Below are 20,940 nucleotides of genomic sequence, written 5' to 3'. Positions count from 1 at the left end.
AAAGCAAGGTTGAACTAAGACAGGAATCCTTCTGGCAGGTGACAGACTGCTGCTTTATTCACTTAGCTTTAGAATCTTTTAACTTGTAGTTCATTCCCAAAGAAGATGATGGAAGAACTCCAGCCCATATCCAAGTGTTACAAATCTGTATACGGTACCACATTGAACTTCTATAATGAAGGTTTAAAATGACTTCCAAGTGTGCAAGATTCCCAGGTATGTTGATAGACAAGGAACAGAGCTGCATTTTAGAAGATGTGAAAAAAACCCCCAAATTTATACATTTATCAATATTATCTTAAGGCCCACCCAAGCCCTCTGGCTACAATCTGAGTGTTTGAGAACCCTGGGAGGCACAGGAATGTTTGTGTCTACACACCAATGAGTCACCTGTGATAACTCCCCTCTGGGGAGGCATCAACACATTCACACCCACTCTGAGGGCTCATGTCTGCTAATGGGCCATTAGGGGCTGGAACAATAGGCAGCTGCAATGACTCACACCATCAAAGACTCCAAAAATATCCCATGACTCCCAGGGTCAAATCACCCATTGTGGAAGTCCCCAGCCTGGGTGAGGTGAAGGGCATTCCCGCTTGAACCTGAGCATGTCAAATATTCAGGGATTGGTATTTCTGGTATCACTATTTGGATCCAGAGGGGGTATAAGACTTTAACAGAACTGCAACAGCCACTCTTGATCAGACTGGGACCATCATCCTCACCAAAAGTTTTCCTTTCCTTTTACTGTGAATTCAGGGATACCACGTGGCACTCAGCACAGGGGCTAATGAAGACCATAATATTCATGCCCCTGGGGGATGGGTTATACAATTGGTTTTTTGAGGGTTCAAATAAGTTTTTCTCTGTATCATTGCATTTATTGTAATCTTTCCAGTAAATTGTATCTCCGACTTTGCAACTTTCTTGACTCATGTTAATTTCTCCCTTACAGCATAAGCTTTAAACCCTGTGCCCCAGACCACCATCCAAACACTCCTGCAGCTCTGGCAGCCTCGGGACTGTGCCCACTGCCCTAGGGAGTACCTGGAGGCATCTCCTAAATCTGGCCCAGCCCCAGCTGATGGAATGTGTGAAGAGGGGACAGTTGGGAGGCACTTTGGAATACCTGTGGAGCTGGGGGGTGCAGCCAGGGCTGCCCAGGGCTGTGGGGCAGAGCAGGGTCCTGCAGCCCAGGGTGCTGTGCTGGGTCAGGGACTCTGCTGCCTACCAGGGGCAGCTCTCAGCTGGCCCAGGGAGCTGCTGACAAGGGTGGGGGAAATGGCTGTAGGGAAGGAGCAGCCCCTGGGAGGGCTCCTTGTCTTGCTTAGGGGCTGCTGCAGGTCTTAGGACTGCTCACAGCCCCCACATCAACCCCAGACAGTTTCCAGGGCACATTTCAGGGAGGGCATGAAAGCAGAACCTACGTGAAACGGAAGCATCCTGTTCTTTCAATCTTCTGGCCTGGCATGTCTGGCTTGGCCATGGCACATACAAATCAATATTTCAGTTCTGGAGGATGAAATACAACTGCAAATCTGGTTCTCCAAAAGGTGAATAAATCAGGGGCTTCTTTCCAGGAAGGCTCTTATCGTGCTCTGTCCATCACAGCAGCACCTCTCGGCTGGCACTGAGGAGATGTCCCAGATCTGCCCTTGGAAGCAGCACTGCCCTGCTCTCAGCACAGCACAGGCACTTGTAGGTTTATGGTTTTCAAGATTTCTTGGTGTGAACTCAATGTGAATGGAGCACGAGGGAAAGCTCAGAGCAGATGGGAAACAGAGTGATGGACACTGCAACTCTCCTGGCTCTGCTCTGAGCCACAGAGAGCTGAGTCCCTTTAAATCTTTTCTTGTTTCAAGGCTTTTCATATTTTCAGTGAAAAGCATGAAAATTTATAACTTCAGGTAGAATATTCTCCATGAATTGTGGCTGAAAATATAAAAATACAGAGAAAATTATTCCAAGGACATGTTCAGACTCTCTGCTGCAGAGTCAGAAGGACAAAGCCTGATATTTTTATAAAAGGTGGGTTACATTTCACCTGCCTCATGGTGGTCAGAGCTGTCATAAAGAAGCTCCATGTCCCCAGTTCAGCAAAGCAAAGCTGAGGCCTTGGCAGAACATGGGCAGAGCTCCTGCTGCTCACACCACCCTCAGCCAACACTGACCAGAGGAAGGAAATGCATTTCTGTCTGGGGAAGATTTATCTGAAAACTGGTGTAACTTTATCAGAGGAGTCTGTCTTCATTGCTCCCTGTCCTTTGCTTTTCCTCAAGTTTCTTTCCCTTTGGACCTGTGATATGGCCCCAGGACAGCACAGCCCCTCCCTCTTCAGGGCAGCACTTCCAGCTCAGGGCCCTGCAGGGATCACAGGGTGGGAGCCAGGACCGACTGCTCAGGCTGGAGTGGACACACTCACCTGGGGAAGGGGATGCCCTGGAGAAGAGCAAGGGAGCATTTCTGTGCCTGCAGGGAGAACTCCCTGGTGTCCTGGTTTGGGGCCCAGCTGGAGGTGAAGCCCCACACAGACACTCGCTCAGCCTCCCCTCTCTCCCCACTCCAGCCCAGTGGAATTGGGAGGGCAATCAAAGTGAAACTTGTAGGTTGAGGTAAGAACAGTTCAATATTTGAAATCAAAGTAAAGGACAATAGTAATGGTAAATAATATATTTTAATAATAATAAAAGGAGAAAATACAAGTGTTAAACAATGGAATTGCTCACCACCCACTGACTAATGCCAGACTCCCCTTCCCAAACCCCCGTCAGCCATTTCTGGGTAACTATCCCCAGTTTATATACTGGGCATGACATGTTGTGCTGTGCAATAACCCTTTGGCCAGTTCAGCTCAGCTCTCCCAGCTATTTTATTTTGGGAACCTCCTCATGGCAGAGCAGGAGACACAAAGGAAACAACAAAACAGAGTCCTTGACTTGGTATAAACATGACATGGCAAACAACCAAGCATCAGTGTGTTATCAAAAATATTCTCCTTCTGAATCCAAAACAGCTCCTGAGGGGAATTAACTCCATCCCAGCTGAAAGCAGGACAATGTCCAGCCCTTATTCCATCCCTTTTATGTCATGCCAGGTCTCACACTTCCAATTCCTCATCACCTTCCCCAGTTCTCTCTTTTGATAGACACACACACAGACATCACTCCCTTAGGGAATGGAACAGCTCTGTCAGGAGGTCATAAAATGGCCACAAAAGTGTCTGTTGAGTTCACTCAGGCCATGACTTTGGCCTCCATCCCTGGGAACAGTCTCTCAAGCAAGGAATGTGGTGTGGAGTACTGGACTGTTGCAGGTTGCACATTGGAGTCAGTTCTGATTCCAGCACTGCTGCACTAGGCCAGTTTTAGAGTAGTTCCCTCTTCCTTGGTGGGAGGTCAACGATCAGAGGAAAGTCAAGGCTGAAATGCCCAGAACAGCTGTGGGTGAGATTGATGGCTCAGGTGGGTGATGTCCACCCAGCCAGCACAGAAGGGATAATTATTAATGTCATAGATTTGATCCATTGGCCCTTCTCTCCCAAAATCAAATTCCCTCAAGGCACACACCAGAGTTTTCCTCCTCCCACACCACCCTTCAAAAGCACCTGAGACCTTGAGGAAAAGCAACCCCTGGATGGGTTTGCCTTGGCCTGAGGCAGGAACAATGCAGACTCTTTTCCCAGCATGTTTTAATGGGCACTTCAGAAACATTAATCTATTCTACAGAACCTGAAATTTTTGATTGGGCAGGCCCAGCCCTATGGGGAGATGCTCCAGTGTGGACTGACCAGGTGGTCTTTGCTAAATGTGCATCCCAATGTTTTCAGGTCCCATCACCCGCTACTCTCAGTGTGCCCTTTCCCTGTCCATTGCACCCTTGGATCTTCCCAGAGGCTGGTGCATGGCAGGGCATGGGATTCACCCACTCAGGCCAGGTTCTTTGGCCCAGGTGTCTGTCAGGTTGTTTTGGAATTCAGTCCCATAGTCTGATTCAGTTCTTTCAGGAGTTCCATGTCACCATCAAATTTCCTCCTCCAGTCCCAGGACAGTGTTCCAGGCAGTGCCATGGGGCACAGGGGATGTTTCCAGCCTTGCTGTGGTTGTTTCCATCACCATAAGCACATGTCCCTTGCTGTGAAGCTTTTGCCCTAGTGTGATAGTCAGCCAGGCCTGCTCTTATTTCTATTCAAGCCATTGTCCTCCATCCCAGAGAGGCTCCACCTGCTAAGCCTGTGTAACTGCAGCACATTTCACATCCATGGACACCCTGTGCAACAGTGTTCATGTCTAAGGCCATCCCTCAATCGCAAGCCCATCCAAATTTTCCATCTCTGCCTTGATGGCCCGAGGTTTTCCTGGGCACAGGGAGCCAGAAATAATTCCCCCTTGTGCTGCCAATCCCAAGGCACCTGAGGAACTTCAATGGCAGCAGCCTGAGCCACCTGATGGTTGTTCTGCTGTTCTTCAGGGGCCTGACTCTTGGGTACAGGAGCACCCCCATGAAACACCTTCACAGCAGGTGTCCCACCCCGGCAGTAATTCCTTTGCCACAAGGCAGCAGCCCAGATGGGATTCACCCTGTGCTGCCAGTTCTTCTGCTGCCATTGCTGCACCCACCCCACAGGGCATTTGGCATCTTCAGTAGTGGGAGCAGAGAAGGGATCTGCTGGAGTCCTGATGTCCAATTTCAAGATAAGAAACGACAGGGAGCAGCCCCAGAGCTGCAGGGCAGCTGCCCGAGGTGATGGTGGGGCAGAGGGAGCTGTGCAGGCCTGGAGGGGCACAGGGGCTGTGCCCTGTGCTGGCTCAGGAGCAGCTGGATGTGCCTCCTGCTGTACCAGGGGGTGCATGTGTGTGCCCTGCTGGGCACAGTGAGGAGCAGCTGCAGCTGCCCCTTGTGCCAGGGCTGTGTCTGCCTTTGCTTTTGGACACAGAGAGGCCAATGGGGCTCCTCTTTGGTGCCAGTGGTGCCAGGGGAGGGCAGTGCCCTCTGTGCTACTGCCTAGTGCTTGGCAGGGCTGGCTGGTTCTGTGTGTGTGACAGTGTGACCTGGGCCCTGCAGTGTCACAGTGTCCCCTGGGTTCCAGGAGGCCCTGCAATGTCCCAGTGGCCCCTGGGCACCCTCAGGCCCCACATCACACAGCCCTGGCAGTTCCCTCACCTGAAATATTGAGGCTATTAGAGCCACTACAGGAGAAGGAAGAGACTGAGCCATTGGGGAGTGTCCAAGGGAGGAAATCAAGATGGGCAAGGGCCTGCAGAGGATGTGTGTAAAGAGCAGCTGAGGGCACTTGGTGTGTTGAGCTGCACAAGAGGAGAGTGAGGGGACAACTCATTGCAGCTACAACTTCCTGGGCAGGGACAGAGGAAGGGCAGGCACTGATCTCTGCTCTGTGGGAACCAGGGACAGCACCCACGGAATGGCCTGGAGTTGTGTCAGGGCAGGCTTAGGTTGGATCTTCCAAAGGGGTTCTTCCCCCAGAGGGTGGTGGGCACTGACCAGGCTCCCCATGGCAGTGGGCACAGCCCCAAGGCTGCCAGAGCTTCAGGAGTGTTTGGATGATGCTCTGGAGCACAGGGTGTGACTCTTGAGGATGGGCCTATGCAGGGCTTAGGATTGGACTCCATGATCCTTGGGGGTCCCTTCCCACTCAGCACATTCTGGCATTGTGTGACACCAGCTGGGCTGATCCCAGTGCACAATGACTCCCATACCCTCCCAAAATACTGTGGATGCTCCCAGTGTGGGGAGGGGTCCCAGCCTCACCCCAGCAGGTCTGGAGGAAGGGGAGACACCCTCCCACAGGTAACTTGTAAATGAATGCGGGTCCCCCACAAGCCACGTCCAACACGGCAGAATTGGGGATTATAACCCCCCTCAGGCACCAGTGGAGCCAGGGGGTCACTGCAACCCCCAGAATGGGGGGGGACGGGGGGGAGGAACTCTGAGGAGCCATTTAGAACCACTAAAACAAGACATAAAACAGCAGGATTTTTCCGTCAATAGAGTCATCTCATCCCCCTGATTGCAAGAGGGTCAACTTAGCCCAAGAAAAAAAGAAGCAAAACCCTCAAAAGATATTTAAAGGCCCCTGAACTGCTGCAAAGCAGCAGGATCCCCTCAGAAAGAGCTCCCTGTGTCCCTCTCTGTGGGTTCCCACTCCAAGTGCTGATGTCACATGTCCCCCACACTCCCTCACATTACCCTCCTCAGGACAGGAGGGCACCACAGAAGCTCCCTCAGTTTTTCCACACACCCCATCTCACGTTTCCCAAATCCCATCCCATTCCCCTCCAAGTCCCATCCCAACCCTCCCAATTTGCATCCAAGCCCTCCCAATTTTACCCCATTTTCCTGGGTTTGTAGCATCCCTTCTCCTGCTGCTGACTCTCCCCAGGTGAGTTCAAATTGGATTAAACCATTTGGGGATGGGATTGAGTCATTTCAAGTTGGCATGGAGCCATTTTGGGGTGGGATTGAGGTATTATGAGCTGAGAGATCAATCCCTCTCAGATATTGGACTGCAAAATGATGGAGAAATGTCACTTGGTCTGGAGACCTCCAATTTGGAGAAAACTCTCTCAAATCCCCACAGAACCCTGAAATCTTCCTGAATATCCCTTTGAACCCCAAATTCCTGTCCTAATTCCCAGGAGAATGGTGGAAATTTAGATGTCTTTGTTAGATTTCTTTATTTTAACCACAATTTCACGTGATTTTAAGTTTTGAAGATGGATAAAATAAATTAAAAAAAAAGAAAAAAGAATCATGTGAATGTATATGGGGTTGGGTTGGGTGGCCTTTAGAGAATAAGAGTTATAGAATTATTTAGTTTGGAAAATATGTCAAACCCCATTCAGGATTCCTTTTGGCCACCTGAAGAACTAAGTGAGAGCAGGGGAGATTTTTAAGTTCAAAAGTCAGCAAACCCCCTTCCCAATGAATTTCACACATCAGTCTGTGTCCCCGTGTGGGATGGTTCTGACTTAGCAAAATGCCAAGAAGCATTTCAGAGGAAAAGTCCCTCCTCCTCCCACACCCTCCTCCCACCACAAAAAAACCCCAACAAACAAACAACAGACCATAATTCAGTAGATTTTGGTATATTAAACAGAATAGAGAGAAAAAGAAAAACCCAAATAAAATACAAACTACACACTAAGAATAAAAGGTAGCAAGAGAAATAGGAAAAAAATTCTACTTTCCTAAAAAAGATAATAAACTGCTGGAGGGCCTTGGTCTCTCCCCAGGACCTCTGAGCTTCACCCCAAGTCTTTGCTCATCCAGCAGGAAGAAGAAGGAAGACCCCTCCTCCCTCTTTTTCTATCTGAGATGACGTCAGAATATGGTAGGCAATATCATTGGCCTATAGAAGTCAACTGGCCTGACCTGGCTCAAGTCAGCTGATTGTCCAAGGCCTGCACTAGAAAAGAAAGCCTAAATCTGGGCCTAACTAAACCCTTGACACCATGGATGTTCCTCCCCCTGTGTAAATTCAAGTGCCCACAGAGAACCAGGATGATGAGGAGAACACCAGCCAGGCGTGTTCCTAACGTGGATCACTGGGAATGTGGTTCATGAGTTGTGTTCAAAACATGGTTCTTGTGATGAGTGATGGAGTTGGAGCAGCAGACAAAGCTCTTCCCACATTTGGAGTACGCACAGGGCTTCCCTTACTGGTGGGTTCGTTGGTGTTTGGTCAAGTTGGAGCTGACGCTGAAGTTCTTCCCACACTCGTCACACTTGTATGGCCGCTCTCCAGTGTGGGTACGCCGGTGGGTGATGAGGTTGGAGTTCTGGTTAAATCTCTTCCCGCAGTCGGTGCAGCAGAAAGGCCTCTCCCCTGTGTGTATTCGCTGATGTACAAGGAGAAGTGAGCTGGTCTGAAACCTCTTCCCACACTCGGAACACTCGTAGGGCCTCTCCCCAGTGTGGATCATCTGGTGGATGACAAGCTCAGAGTTCTGCCTAAAGCTTTTCCCACACTCCCCACAAAGATAAGGCCTCTCTCCTGTGTGGATACGTCGGTGCGTGACGAGATGAGAGTTGAGCCTGAATCTCTTCCCGCAGACGGTGCATGGGTAGGGCCTCTCCCCCGTGTGTGTGCGCTGATGCACCAGGAGATTGGAGCTTGTCCGACACCTCTTCCCACACTGAGAACACTCATAGGGATATTCCCCAGTGTGGATCCTCTTGTGCTGCTTAAGGTTGGATCCGTGATTGAAGCTCTTCCCACATTCCTCACATGTGTAAGGCCGTTCCCCAGTGTGGATGTGCTGATGGCGAATCAGATCTGAGCTCTGTCTGAAACTCTTTCCACATTCCAAGCACTTGTAGCGCTTCTCCCTTCTCTGAAGTTGCTGCTGCACCACCAGGTCAGAGCTCTGGCTCAATCTCTGACTGCCTTCCCCAGACACGTTGGGTGTTTCCTCCTCGGATGTCTCTTGGCTCGGCTTGGAGCTCCTCTTCCTGTGGGATCGCCGTGGCTTTTCCTCCCCAGTGACTTCCTGTACCATGGCACTGTTCAAAACAGCCTCTGCTGTGAAGTTCTGCCCGGGGGATTTTTCCTCTGTGCTCTCCATGCTCAGCTCAGGGCCTGGGGCAGGAAGGAACAAGGAAAGTCAGGGCATTTGCCTCCGGCCCACAGGGAAGGCCAAGGACATCCCCCCAAACCCGGCCCTGGCAGGACGGCGTTGGCAGCGGGGTTGTCCTGCAGCCGGGGCCATGCTGGGCTGGAAGATGCAGCACAAGAGAGGGGCAAAGGGGCACTGACTTCCTCCTCACCTGCCTGTGGGTCCCGGGGCATCTTCATCTTCTTGGCAGTCTCCTTCTGCATCCTTTCAATGTTTGGAAAGGAGAAATCCTGTTCTGGGGTAAAAAACCAACATGTTAGCACATTGGTTGGGGGTTTCTACTCTCAAATCTATCTCTAGAAACACACCAGTGTCTCAGTTGAGATAAATTGCAATAGGGACTAATTCTGGAGGGAAGTCTCCTGCCCAGGGTTCCCTACTCAGGTGTCTGCAATGCAGAGAAAGTGAACAAATACATCTAAATATAAGGGGGAAAACTCCAACTCTTTACCAAGAAAAATTGTTGAAAACAACTCATAAAGTGGGCTAAACAAACTTGGGAGAAGAAACTTCCCAAGCCCAGCCCACTCTGTCCAGTCAAGTTTGTGCCCAGCCTCCCCCTCCCATAAAACACACATGTAGTCGCAGCACAGAGACGGAATCGCCCCCCTTCCATAGGATTCACCTTCCCCACACCCAAAACCCTGGCAGGAACCTTGAGAGTCAGCACTGCAGTCAGGCTGTGCTGCTGGGACAGGCAGTCAAGGCAGTGGTCCTCACCCAGTGGTGTCTGTGGTCCTGTCCCAGTGGTGGTCACAGCTCAGATCCTTCCAGAGGGTGGTGGAAGCCCCAGGTGGGGAGGTGTGCTGGTTTAAAGGGAAACTGGCAGGAGAAATGAACACAACACAAAGGAGATTATAAGTCAGAGTTACAACTTAATGAAAATATTACAAAAAATGCAATGGTAGAAAGAGAAAAATTGGGTTTAACCCACAAAAGCCCAGCAGTATAACCCAACCCCCTGGGGCACAAGCACAAAGGGGTTTGTTAGCCCCTGTGCTGAACCCTGTGTGGCTCCCCCAAGTCCAAAGGAAAAGTGCAAAGTGGCAAACCTGTTGGTGCAGCTGACAGTTGCAGTCTGGTGGAGAGTGCTGGTCACAGGCTGGTTGAAGGTGGTGGTCTCCTCCTGTCGAGGTGTTGGTCCACTTCTCAATCCAGCAAGTGTCCCCTGAGGTCTTCCCCCAAGCTATGTACCCCAGGGAGCAGCCAGTCCCTCCCCCTGGGCGGGGAGTCACACAATGGGTGATTAACTCTGGGAGTCAGGGGGTATTTTGGAACCCTTGATGGCCCATTAGCAGCCACGCCCCCTCAGGCTGGGTGTCAAGGTGCTAACGACTCCCTGCAGGGGAGTTATCCCAGCTCTTATCTCACAGATGTCTTTCACACCCAGCTCCCAGCCTGAGGGTTCAGCTGTGCCCTGGGCAGCTGCTGCAAATACTCCATTGTGAACAGTTTTTGGGAAATGAATAGAGGGTGTGGAGTACACAGCTTTGATCATCCACACAGGGATAAACTGGTCCCACCTGCTGAACTAGGACATGTAGGACAAATATTTATTATTCATTTAAAAACTTAAGGCACACAATGAGCAGCATCAGCCAAGTTTTCTAAGTGACTGAGGAGCCCTTTTCCTAAACTGTGCTTATCTGAGAGAGTTTCAAATCCCTCCTTTTTGATTTAGGTTTATGAAATGATTCTCGTTCTCGATGCTTTTTTTAGGCCATCACCTACAGAATTGCTGTTGTGGATAACATTGATTATAGTGATTATAGGAAAGCAGAAGAGAAGCAAATGGAAAGACAAATGAGAGCAAAAGTTATTTCTTTCTTTCAGTCTTCTCTGAATTTTTTATACTAGTTCTCTCTTTTTGTGGAAGGGTTCAGTGTCCTCCCTCCTGTGAGGGAAGGTAAACATTAAACAATAAAATTATTCTGGCTGAGCAAAGGCAGAAGTGCAAGACCAAGCCTCAGCCTGCTGAGAGCTGAGGTTTGGCATTGGCTGCCACAGAATTCCAGAGAGAAAATAAGAACAATGATAATTTTAGGGTGGGATTGAGCCATTTTCAGTAGGATAGAGCTGCTTTGAGGAGACAGATTGACCCTTCTCAGCTTTTGGGGTGCAAAGCTGGCAGAGACTGGAATGTTGATGGTTCAGGGCTCCAGCACTCTCCAGCTGCAAAAGCAGTGGGTGCTTTGCTACCCATGGGCAAAGGAACCACCCAGAACCAGAGGGGAACACCCACCCCTGGAGGGGACAGGCTGGGCTTGGAGCCAGGGAAGGAAAGTGGGATTTTTATGCTTTTATATCACTACAGAGAAGAACCAAAACTGCTCCAAATCTACTTTCCATGCACACAGAACTGTTCTAAACCCTACATCTACAGATATATTGAGAAAGTAAATCTAATCTTCCCCATGGGGTGGATTAAAAAGAACTTGGGTCACCCTCACCTTCAGGGGTCAGGTCAGGTGCTGGACATTGGGGAAGCTTCTGGCAGCTGCTCGAAGCACCTAACCGTGGAGTCCCTCCACTACCAAAAACTGTCCACACAAACTAAATACACTGTCCAGCATGGAACACCCAGAATGTGGGTCAGCAGGTCTGTGCCCAACATGGAACACCCAGAATGTGGGTCAGCAGGTCTCTGCCCAGCATAGAGCACCTGGAATGTGGGTCACCAGGTCTCTGCTAAACAGGGCTCACAAGGAATTTTGGTTATCAAGTCTTTAACCACTTTGTCCACTGATCCTTCAGGAGGTGTGAGCTGCTCTGAAACCTCTTTCTATATTCCAACACTTGCAGGGCAGTTCCCAATGTGGATGTGTTTCATCTGCTTAAATACTGGAGAAAAAAACCAAAATGAACAAAAAATACCAATACATAATGTTCAAAAATTTCCTCCAAACAAAATTAAAACTTTACAAGTTAGTTGTTTATACCAAATCCTGTTTTCTTTTATTTATTTGTTTTGATTTTTTCCCCTTTTTTTCTTTTTTTTATTTAATTGATAAGAGTTGGAGAAAGAGATTCAGAAAGGTTGGGGAAAAGGCAAGGTTACTTTCAGAAGCAAAGAAAAAGCTTGCTGCTAGAAGCTCCTTTTTTTGCTGATATATCCTGTGGGGGAAAACAGTTTCTACCTTTTTTTTTTCATTCTGTTTCTCTGTCCCTTGTGATAGATATCTCTGGCCCCAAGAGGCTTGGAATGCTGTCTTTGGATATGTAGAGCTCTTGCTCAGGAGAAGGTATTTTTTTGCCTTTCTGGGCTGAGCAAAGTGGGATCCTTCTGAGGAGGTGAGAGAGAGGGAATTAGGGAGAGATTTCCCATTATGGTAACCTGTTTGCTCTCTTTCCTTTTTCCTCCCTGAATTCTCAAGGTGCCTTCTCTGAGTTTTCATAGTGTTCCAAAAGGTTTGTACGTGATTTTTGGCAGGCAGCTACGAGCCCAACAGCAGGAACCTTTATGGCAGGCAGGCTCCAGCAGGATGCTCTGGCAGGAAGTTTCTTTGGGAGCTTTTAGCAAAATGTTGGCAGAAAACCTTTCAATAGGATGTTTTTGGCAGAGAAACAGTGGAGGAATGAACATTGTTCCTTGGAATTGTGTATTATGTGAGTGTCACAGGGGACACACAGGAGTCCCCACTGATCCATCCTGGGGCTGGTTCTGCTTCTCCCAACCTCGGCTCCTCCCTGCGAGGTTCCCCCAGGACTGTTCCCCACAGCCCCCCTAATAGCTGGGACTGGTAAGAACTGGGAAGCTTTACTGGGAAAAGTGGAATCAGGTGGTGTTAGACTAAAAGCTGGGGCTGTGGGGACATGCAACCCCTCCAAAATCAGCAGAGGGATGGGGGTGGATGGTCCATGCTGTGGCTGCTGATGGCTCAGGATCTCAGTGGGGAGAGAACAGGGGGTGACACTGAGGTGGGGATCCCCTGGGAGGGCACACATGTGGGTAGGGACAGGACCCCCAGGACCCCCCGCCCTTTTTGGGACAGGTAGAAGCTGAGCCTCAGCACCAGGACGAAGAAGACCAACACGAAGCCCCCAATCCCTGTCACTGTCTTGCTGCAGGCAGCACGTGACAGCTCTGGGAGGTGTGAGGGAGTCTGGACCTTCCAAAACTTCTAACTGAGCCTCCAGGACATCCCCAAACCCTCCGTCCTTTGCCCTCAGCTCACCCAGGACCATCTTGAACCTTCTCCCACCCCCTTCAGGATACCATTCTGCCCCGCACCCCCCCCGCATCCCAACTAGGATGATCCAATCTCACTCCCAGCAACACCAGGGCTCTCCTTCCAATTCTTCTCAGCCCTACAAGGACTCCCCAAAGCCATTCCCAATCCCTTCATAGCCAACCCTGGCTCCTTCATATTTCACCTCCAATTGCTCCCTGGACCCTTTAAAACCCATTCCAGTATGCCAAGTCTCCTAAACCCCCTTCCCAGTAATCCCCCAAGGCCCCCAAATCCCTCCCAGTTGATCCCATGGCTTCCCATACCCCCCTCCATGACTCTCTAAACCTCTTCTGGACCTGTCCATTCCCTCCCCAAAACCCCCTGAATTACCACCAGGCTCCCCAAACTGCCTGCCAGTTTCCCAAGGCTTCCCCAACCCCCTTTGCGAATTAGTCCCAGGATCCCCAGCCTCCCTCCAAGTTTCCAGGCCATACCCCAGTCCCAGGTGAGGGGGTGCTCCAGGCTGATGTGCCACACCCAGCAGGTGAAGGTGATCCTTCCTGGGGTGGATTTCCAGCATCACCAGCAGCTGGTGGGTCCAGTCCTTATTAGGGACCATGTTGGTGGCCACCAAGGGCTCCAAGAGCTCCTGCCCACCCTGGAACCACCTCACCTGTACCTGGGCAGGGTAGAAATCCATCCTGGAGCAGAGCAGGGGCCTGGGTGGACTGGGAGCTCAACAGAATCAGTGAGGTGGAAAAGCTGGTGGGCACTGGGAGAGAGGCAAGGGGGCTGCAGGGACACTCAGAAGGACTGGGAATGGTCTGGGAAGGGTTGGGAGATGCACTGAGAGAGATAGAGGACATGGGATGACACATGAGGCTCCCTATTCCTTATTCATTCCTGAGGACTGTTCTGTTCTGACTCCACAACCCCAGACCTGCCAATCTCTGCTTTTTAGGCAGGATCGTGCCCTATGTTGGGGCTCCTGGGTCCAGAGTAGGAAGGAGAACAACAGGTTTGGTGCCCAGGATTGTATCAGGAGGTTCAACAGCCTGGGGAGTGTGTAGTGGCCTGGGTGGTTTCTCTCTGTCTTTGGCTGTGGGGTCTGCAGGGAGCAGTTTCTCCTGCCCTGTTTGCACCCTGGTGCTGCCCCACTGCTGGGCCCCTGGGCAGGTGGATGTTTCTGACCTGAGGTGTTCCACCACACACGAGATGTGTGTGAAGGACACTGAGGTGTGTTCTCCTTCCCCAAATCCTGTGTCTTGGACATATCTGGTCCTTTCCTGGAGCATCTCCTGCCAAAATGGGTCCTTGCCTGTTTCCACAAGAGCAGAAACCGGGTCATTTGCAGTGGCAGTTGTTGGGGGACCTGCCCTGGTCCCTGTGGCTCTGCCTGTGGGGACAGGGAGGGTGTGGGGATGTTTGCTCTTCCAGGATCCCAGTCCTTGTGGTACAACTCTGTATTTGGTACCACAGTGAACTTCTCTGATGAAGGTTGAAAATGATTTGCAAGTTTGAAAGATTCCCAAGTAGGTTCATAGACAAGGAACAGAGCTGCATTTTGGAAGATATGAAAAAAACTTAATTTCTAGATTTATCAGTAGCAAGACAGGGCCCACCCAAGCCCTCAGGCTACAAGATGGGTCATTACAGAACCCTGGGAGACACAGGAATGTTTGTGTCTCCACACTAATGACTCAGCTGTGATAATTGTGATAACTCCCCTCTGGAGAGCCATCAGCACCTTCACACCCACCCTGAGGGCTCATCTCTGCTAATGGGCCATTAGGGGCTGGAACAATAGGCAGCTCCAATAACCCAGACCATCAAAGACTTCAAACCAATCCCATGACTTACAGGGTCAAATCACCCGTTGTGGGAAGTCCCCAGCCTGGGTGAGGTGCAGGGCATTCCCACTTTAACCTGAGCATGTCAAATATTCAGGGATTGGTATTTCTGGTACCACTATTTGGATCCAGAGGGGGTATAAGACTTTAACAGAACTGCAACAGCCACTCTTTATTAGAGTGTGACCATCATCCTCACCAAAAGTTTTCCTTTCCTTTTACTGTGAATTCAGGGATACACCGTGGCACTCAGCACAGGGCTGATGAAGACCATAATGTTCATGCCACAGGGGGATGGGGTCTACAACTGGTTTTTTGAGGGTTCAAAGAAGTTTCTCTCTATCATTGCATTTATTGTAATCTTTCCAGTAAATTGTATCTCCGACTTTGCAACTTTCTTGACTCAGGTTAATTTTTCCCTTACAGCATAACCTTCAAACCCTGTGCCCCAGAGCATCATCCAAACACTCCTGGAGCTCTGTGAGCCTTGGGACTGTGCCCACTGCCCTAGTGAGTACCTGGAGGCATCTCCTAAAGCTGGTCCAGCCCCAGCTGATGGGATGTGTGAGGAGGGGACAGTTGGGAGGCACTTTGGAATACCTGTGGAGCCGGAGGGTGCAGCCAGGGGTTCCCAGGTCTGTGGGGCAGAGCAGGGTCCTGCAGCCCAGGGTGCTGTGCTGGGGCAGGGACTCTGCTGCCTGCCAGGGGCAGCTCTCAGCCTGCCCAGGGAGCTGCTGGCAGGGCTGGGGACAAGGGCTGTAGGGAAGGAGCAGCCCCTGGGAGGGCTCCTTGTCTTGCTCAGGGGCTGCTGCAAGGCTTGGGAATCCTCACAGCCCCCACATCAACCCCAGACAGTTTCCAGGGCACATTTCAGGGAGGGCATTAAAGCAGAACCTACGTGAAACGGAAGCATCCTGTTCTTTCAATCTTCTGGCCTGGCATGTCTGGCTTGGCCATGGCACATACAAATCAATATTTCAGTTCTAGAGATGAAATACAACTGCAAATCTGGTTCTCCAAAAGGTGAATAAATCAGGGGCTTCTTTCCAGGAAGCCTCTGATCGTGCTCTGTCCATCACAGCAGCACCTCTGGGCTGGCACTGAGGAGATGTCCCAGATCTGCCCTTGGAAGCATCACTGCCCTGCTCTCAGCACTGCACAAGCACTTGTAAGTTCATGTTTTTCAAGAATTCTTGGTGTGAACTCAATGTGATTGGAGCACGAGGGAAAGCTCAGAGCAGATGGGAAAGAGAGTGATGGACACTGCAGCTCTCCTGCCTCTGCTCTAAGCTACAGAGAGCTGAGTGCCTTTAAATCTTTCCTTGTTTCAAGGCTTTTCATATTTTCAGTGAAAAGCATGAAAATTTATAACTTTAGGTAGAATATTCTCCATGAATTGTGGTTGAAAATAAAAAAAACACAGAGAAAATTATTCCAAGGACATGTTCAGACTCTCTGCTGCAGAGTCAGAAGGACAAAGCCTGATATTTTTATAAAAGGTGGGTTACATTGACCTGCCTCATGGTGGTCAGAGCTGTCATAAAGAAGCTCCATGTCCCCAGTGCAGCAGAGCAAAGCTGAGGCCTTGACAGCACATGGGCAGAGCTCCTGCTGCTCACACCACCCTCAGCCAACACTGACCAGAGGAAGGAAATACATTTCTATCTGAGGGAGATTTATCTGAAAACTGGTGTGACTTTGTCAGAGGTGTCTCTCTTCATTGCTCCCTGTCCTTTGCTTTTCCTCAAGTTTCTTTCCCTTTGGACCTGTGATATGGCCCCAGGACAGCACAGCCCCTCCCTCTGCAAGGCAGCACTTCCAGCTCAGGGCCCTGCAGGGATCACAGGGTGGGAGCCAGGACTGACTGCTCAGGCTGGAGTGGACACACTCACCTGGGGAAGGGGATGCCCTGGAGAAGAGCAAGGGAGCATTTCTGTGCCTGCAGGGAGAACTCCCTGGTGTCCTGGTTTGGGGCCCAGCTGGAGGTGAAGCGCCACACAGATACTCCCTCAGCCTCCCGTCTCTCCCCATTCCAGCCCGGTGGAATGGGGAGGACAATCAAGGTGAAACTTGTAGGTTTAGGTGAGAACAGTTCAATAATTGAAAACAAATTAAAAGACAATAATAATGGTAAATATTAAAAGTAATGATAATAAATGGGCAAAAAACAAGCGATACACAATGCACTTGCTCAGTAGCCACTGACTAGTGCCAGACTTCGCTTCCCAAAACCACATCACCTCATTCCAGGTCACTCTCCCTAGTTTATATACTGTGCACGAGATGTTGTGCTGTGGAATATACCTTTGGCCAGTTCAGCTCAGCTCTCCCAGCTTTTTTCATTTGGGAAACTCCTCATGGCAGAGTAGGAGACACAAAGGAAACAACAAAAGAGAGTCCTTGACTTGGTATAAACATGACTTGGCAAACAACCAAGCATCAATGTGTTATCAAAATATTCTCCTTCTGAATCCAAAACAGCTCCTGAGGGGAATTAACTCCATCCCAGCTGAAAGCAGGACAATGTCCAGCCCTTACTCCATCCCTTTTATGTCATGCCAGGTCTCACACTTCCAATTCCTCATCACCTTCCCCAGTTCTCTCTTTTGATAGACACACACACAGACATCACTCCCTTAGGGAATGGAACAGCTCTGTCAGGAGGTCATAAAATGGCCACAAAAGTGTCTGTTGAGTTCACTCAGGCCATGACTTTGGCCTCCATCCCTGGGAACAGTCTCTCAAGCAAGGAAGGTGGTGTGGAGTACTGGACTGTTGCAGGTTGCACATTGGAGTCAGTTCTGATTCCAGCACTGCTGCACTAGGCCAGTTTTAGAGCAGTTCCCTCTTCCTTGGTGTGAGGGCAACGATCAGAGGAAAACAAGGCTGAGATGCCCAGAACAGCTGTGGGTGAGATTGATGGCTCAGGTGGGTGATGCCCACCCAGCCAGCACAGAAGGGATAATTATTTATGTCATAGAATTGATCCATTGGCCCTTCTCTCCCAAAATCAAATTCCCTCAAGGCACACACCGGAGTTTTTCTCCTCCCACATCACCCCTCAAAAGCACCTGAGACCTTGAGGAAAAGCAACCCCTGGATGGGTTTGCCTTGGCCTGAGGCAGGAACAATGCAGACTCTTTTCCCAGCATGTTTTAATGGGCACTTCAGAAACATTAATCCTTTCTACAAAACCTGAAAGTTTTGATTGGGCAGGCCCAGACCTATGGGGAGATGCTCCAGTGTGGACTGACCAGGTGGTCTCTGCTAAATGTGCATCCCAATGTTTCCAGGTCCCTTCACCCGCTGCTCTCAGTGTGTCCTTTTCCTGTCCATTGCACCCTTGGATCTTCCCAGAGGCTGCTGCATGGCAGGGCATGGGATTCACCCACTCAGGCAAGGTTCTTTGGCCCAGGTGTCTGTGAGGTTGTTTTGGAATTCAGTCCCATAGTCTGATTCAGTTCTTTCAGGAGTTCCATGTCACCATCACATTTCCTCCTCCAGGCACAGGACAGTGTTCCAGGCAGTGCCACGGGGCACAGGGGATGTTTCCAGAATTCCTGTGCTTGTTTCCATCACCATAAGCATGTGGGCCTTCCCATGGGGAGTCTGGGGCAGTGTGATCCAGTCAGTCTGCCTGGCCTGCCTTTATTTCTCTTCCAGTCATCGTCCTCCAACCCATAGAGGCTCCTCCTTCTAGGCTTTCACATCCATGGATACCCCGTGCAACAGTTCCCATGGCTAAGCCCACCTCTCAGGCACAAGCCCATCCATATATTTCATCTCTTCCTCGATGGCTTGAGGTGTCCTGGCCATAAATAATTCCCTCTTGTGCTGCCAATGCCAAGGCACCTGAGCCCCTTCAATGGCAGCAGTCTGAGCCACCTGCTGGTTGTTCTGCTGTTCTTCAGGGGCCTGACTCTTGGGTACAGGAGCACCCCCATGACACACCTTCACAGCAGGTGCTCCACCCCGGCATTGATACCTTTGTCACAAGGCAGCAGCCCAGATGGGATTCACCCTGTTCTGCCAGTTCTTCTGCTGCCATTTCTGCACCCACCCCACAGGGCATTTGGCATCATCACTAGTGGGAGCAGAGAAGGGATGTGCTGGAGTCCTGACCTCCAGTTTTAAGATGAGAAGTTGCAGGGAGCAGCCCCAGAGGTGCAGGGCAGCTGCTCGAGGTGATGACAGGACAGAGGGAGCTGTGCAGGCCTGGAGGGGCACAGGGGTTTGCCCTGTGCTGGCTCAGGAGCAGCTGGATGTGCCTCCTGCTGTGCCGGGGGGTGCATGTGTGTGCCCTGCTGGGCACAGTGAGGAGCAGCTGCAGCTGCCCCTTGTGCCAGGGCTGTGTCTGCCTTTGGTGCTGGGTACAGAGAGGCCAATTGGGCTCCTCTTGTGGCGCCAGGGGTGGCAGGGTTGGGAAGTGCCCTCTGTGCTGCTGTTGAGTGCTGGGCAGGGCTGGCTGGTTCTGTGTGTGTGACAGTGTACCCTGGGCCCTGCAGTGTCACAGTATGCCCTGGGTTCCAAGTGCCCCTGCAGTGTCACAATGTCCTCTAGGTTCTCGAACTCCCTGCAGTGTCACAGTGTCCCCTGGGTTCCATGAGGCCCTCCTGTGTCACAATGACCCCTGAGAACCCTCAGGCCTGGCATTTATATCCCTTGCAATATTGGGGCAGTTTGGGGCACCAAAACAGATGGAAGAGATTGAGCCATTGGAGAGTATCAAAGGGAGGCAACCAAGATGGGATAGAGCCTGTAGGGGCAGTGTTTGAAGAGCAGCTGGGGGCACTTTTTATGTCGAGATGCACAAGAGGAGACTGAGGGGAAAACTCATTGCAGGTACAACTTCCTGGGCAGGAGCAGAGGAGGGGCAGGCACTGATCTCTGCTCTGTGGGGACCAGGGATAGCACCCAGGGAATGGCCTGCAGTTGTGTCAGGGCAGGGTCAGGTTGGACCTTCCAAAGAGGTTCTTTCCCCAAGGGGTGGTGGGCACTGACCAGGCTCCCCAGGGCAATGGGCACAGCCCCAAGGCTGCCAGAGCTCCAGGAGGGTTTGGATGATGCTCTTGGGCACAGGGTGTGACTCTTGGGGATGGGCCTGTGCAGGGCTGAGGGTTTGGACTCCATGATCCTTGTGGATCCCTTCCCACTCATCACATTCTGGCATTCTGTGACACCAGCTGGGCTGATCCCAGTGCGCAGTGACTCCCATACCCTCCGAAAATACTGTGGATGCTCCCTGTGTGTGGAGGGGTCCCAGCCCCAACCCAGCAGATCTGGAGGAAGGGGAGACACCCTCCTACAGGTAACTTGTCAATGAATCTGGGTCCCCAACAAGCCACTTCCAACATTGCAGAATTGGGGATTATAACTCCCCTCAGGCAGCAGTGGAGCCAGGGGGTCACTGAAACCCCCAGAATGAGACGGGGGGGGACGACTCCGAGAAGCCATTTAGAACCCTTAAAACAAGATATAAAACAGCAGGATTTTTCTGTCAATAGAGTCATCTCATCACCCCGATTGCAAGAGGGTGAAGTCAGCCCAAGAGAAAAAGAAGCAAAACCCTCAAAAGATATTTAAAGCCCCCTGAACTGCTGCAAAGCAGCAGGATCCCCTCAGAAAGAGCTCTCTGTGTCCCTCTCTGTGGGTTCCCACTCCAAGTGCTGATGTCACATGTCCCCCACACTCCCTCACATTACCCTCCTCAGGATAGGAGGGCACCACAGAAACTCCCTCGGTTTTTCCACACACCCCATCTCACGTTTCCCAAATCCCATCCCATTCCCCTTCAAGTCCCATCCCAACCCTCCCAATTTGCATCCAAGCCCTCGCAATTTTATCCCATTCTCCCTGGATTTGTAGCATCCCTTCTCCTGCTGGTGACTCCCCCTAAGTGGATTGAAATTGGATTAAACCATTTTGTGATGGGATTGAGTCATTTCAAGGTAGCATGGAGCCATTTGGGGGTGGGACGGAGGTGTTATGAGCTGACAGATCAATCCCTCTCAGATATTGAACTGCAAAATGATTGAGAAATGTCAGTCGGTCTGGACACCTCCAGTTTTGCAGAAAACTCCCCCAAATCCCCACAGAACCCTGAAATCTTCCTGAATATCTATTTAAACCAAAAATTCCTGCCTGAATTCCCAAGAGAATGATGGAAATTTAGATGTCTTTGTTAGATCTCTTTATTTAAACTTCAATTTCAGGTGATTTTAAGAGATGGAGATGAATCAAATAAAATATTTAAAAAAAACCACAAAAAACCCGAATCATGTGAAT

General features: G+C 50.6%; 2 protein-coding genes across 2 annotated transcripts in view; one reads left to right on the top strand and one right to left on the bottom strand.

Annotated features, from left to right (window-relative positions):
- LOC139684162 (uncharacterized) overlaps positions 1-20,940 on the top strand; it is a 1,455,962-nt gene that overhangs the window by 1,307,959 nt on the left and 127,063 nt on the right. Inside the window, 2 exon segments of the mRNA XM_071579763.1 lie at positions 4,719-4,746; positions 12,468-12,493. Coding sequence (XP_071435864.1) covers positions 4,719-4,746; positions 12,468-12,493 — 54 coding nt within the window.
- LOC139684161 (uncharacterized) overlaps positions 1-20,940 on the bottom strand; it is a 1,434,678-nt gene that overhangs the window by 1,348,107 nt on the left and 65,631 nt on the right. Inside the window, 2 exon segments of the mRNA XM_071579762.1 lie at positions 7,635-8,382; positions 16,344-16,351. Of these exon segments, the coding sequence (XP_071435863.1) occupies positions 7,635-8,382; positions 16,344-16,351 (756 nt within the window).

Source organism: Pithys albifrons, chromosome 33 (genome assembly GCF_047495875.1).
Source record: "Pithys albifrons albifrons isolate INPA30051 chromosome 33, PitAlb_v1, whole genome shotgun sequence".
Taxonomy (NCBI): Eukaryota; Metazoa; Chordata; class Aves; order Passeriformes; family Thamnophilidae; genus Pithys; species Pithys albifrons.
The sequence above is the reverse complement of the archived record's forward strand: the minus strand, read 5'-3'. Positions and strand labels throughout refer to the sequence as shown.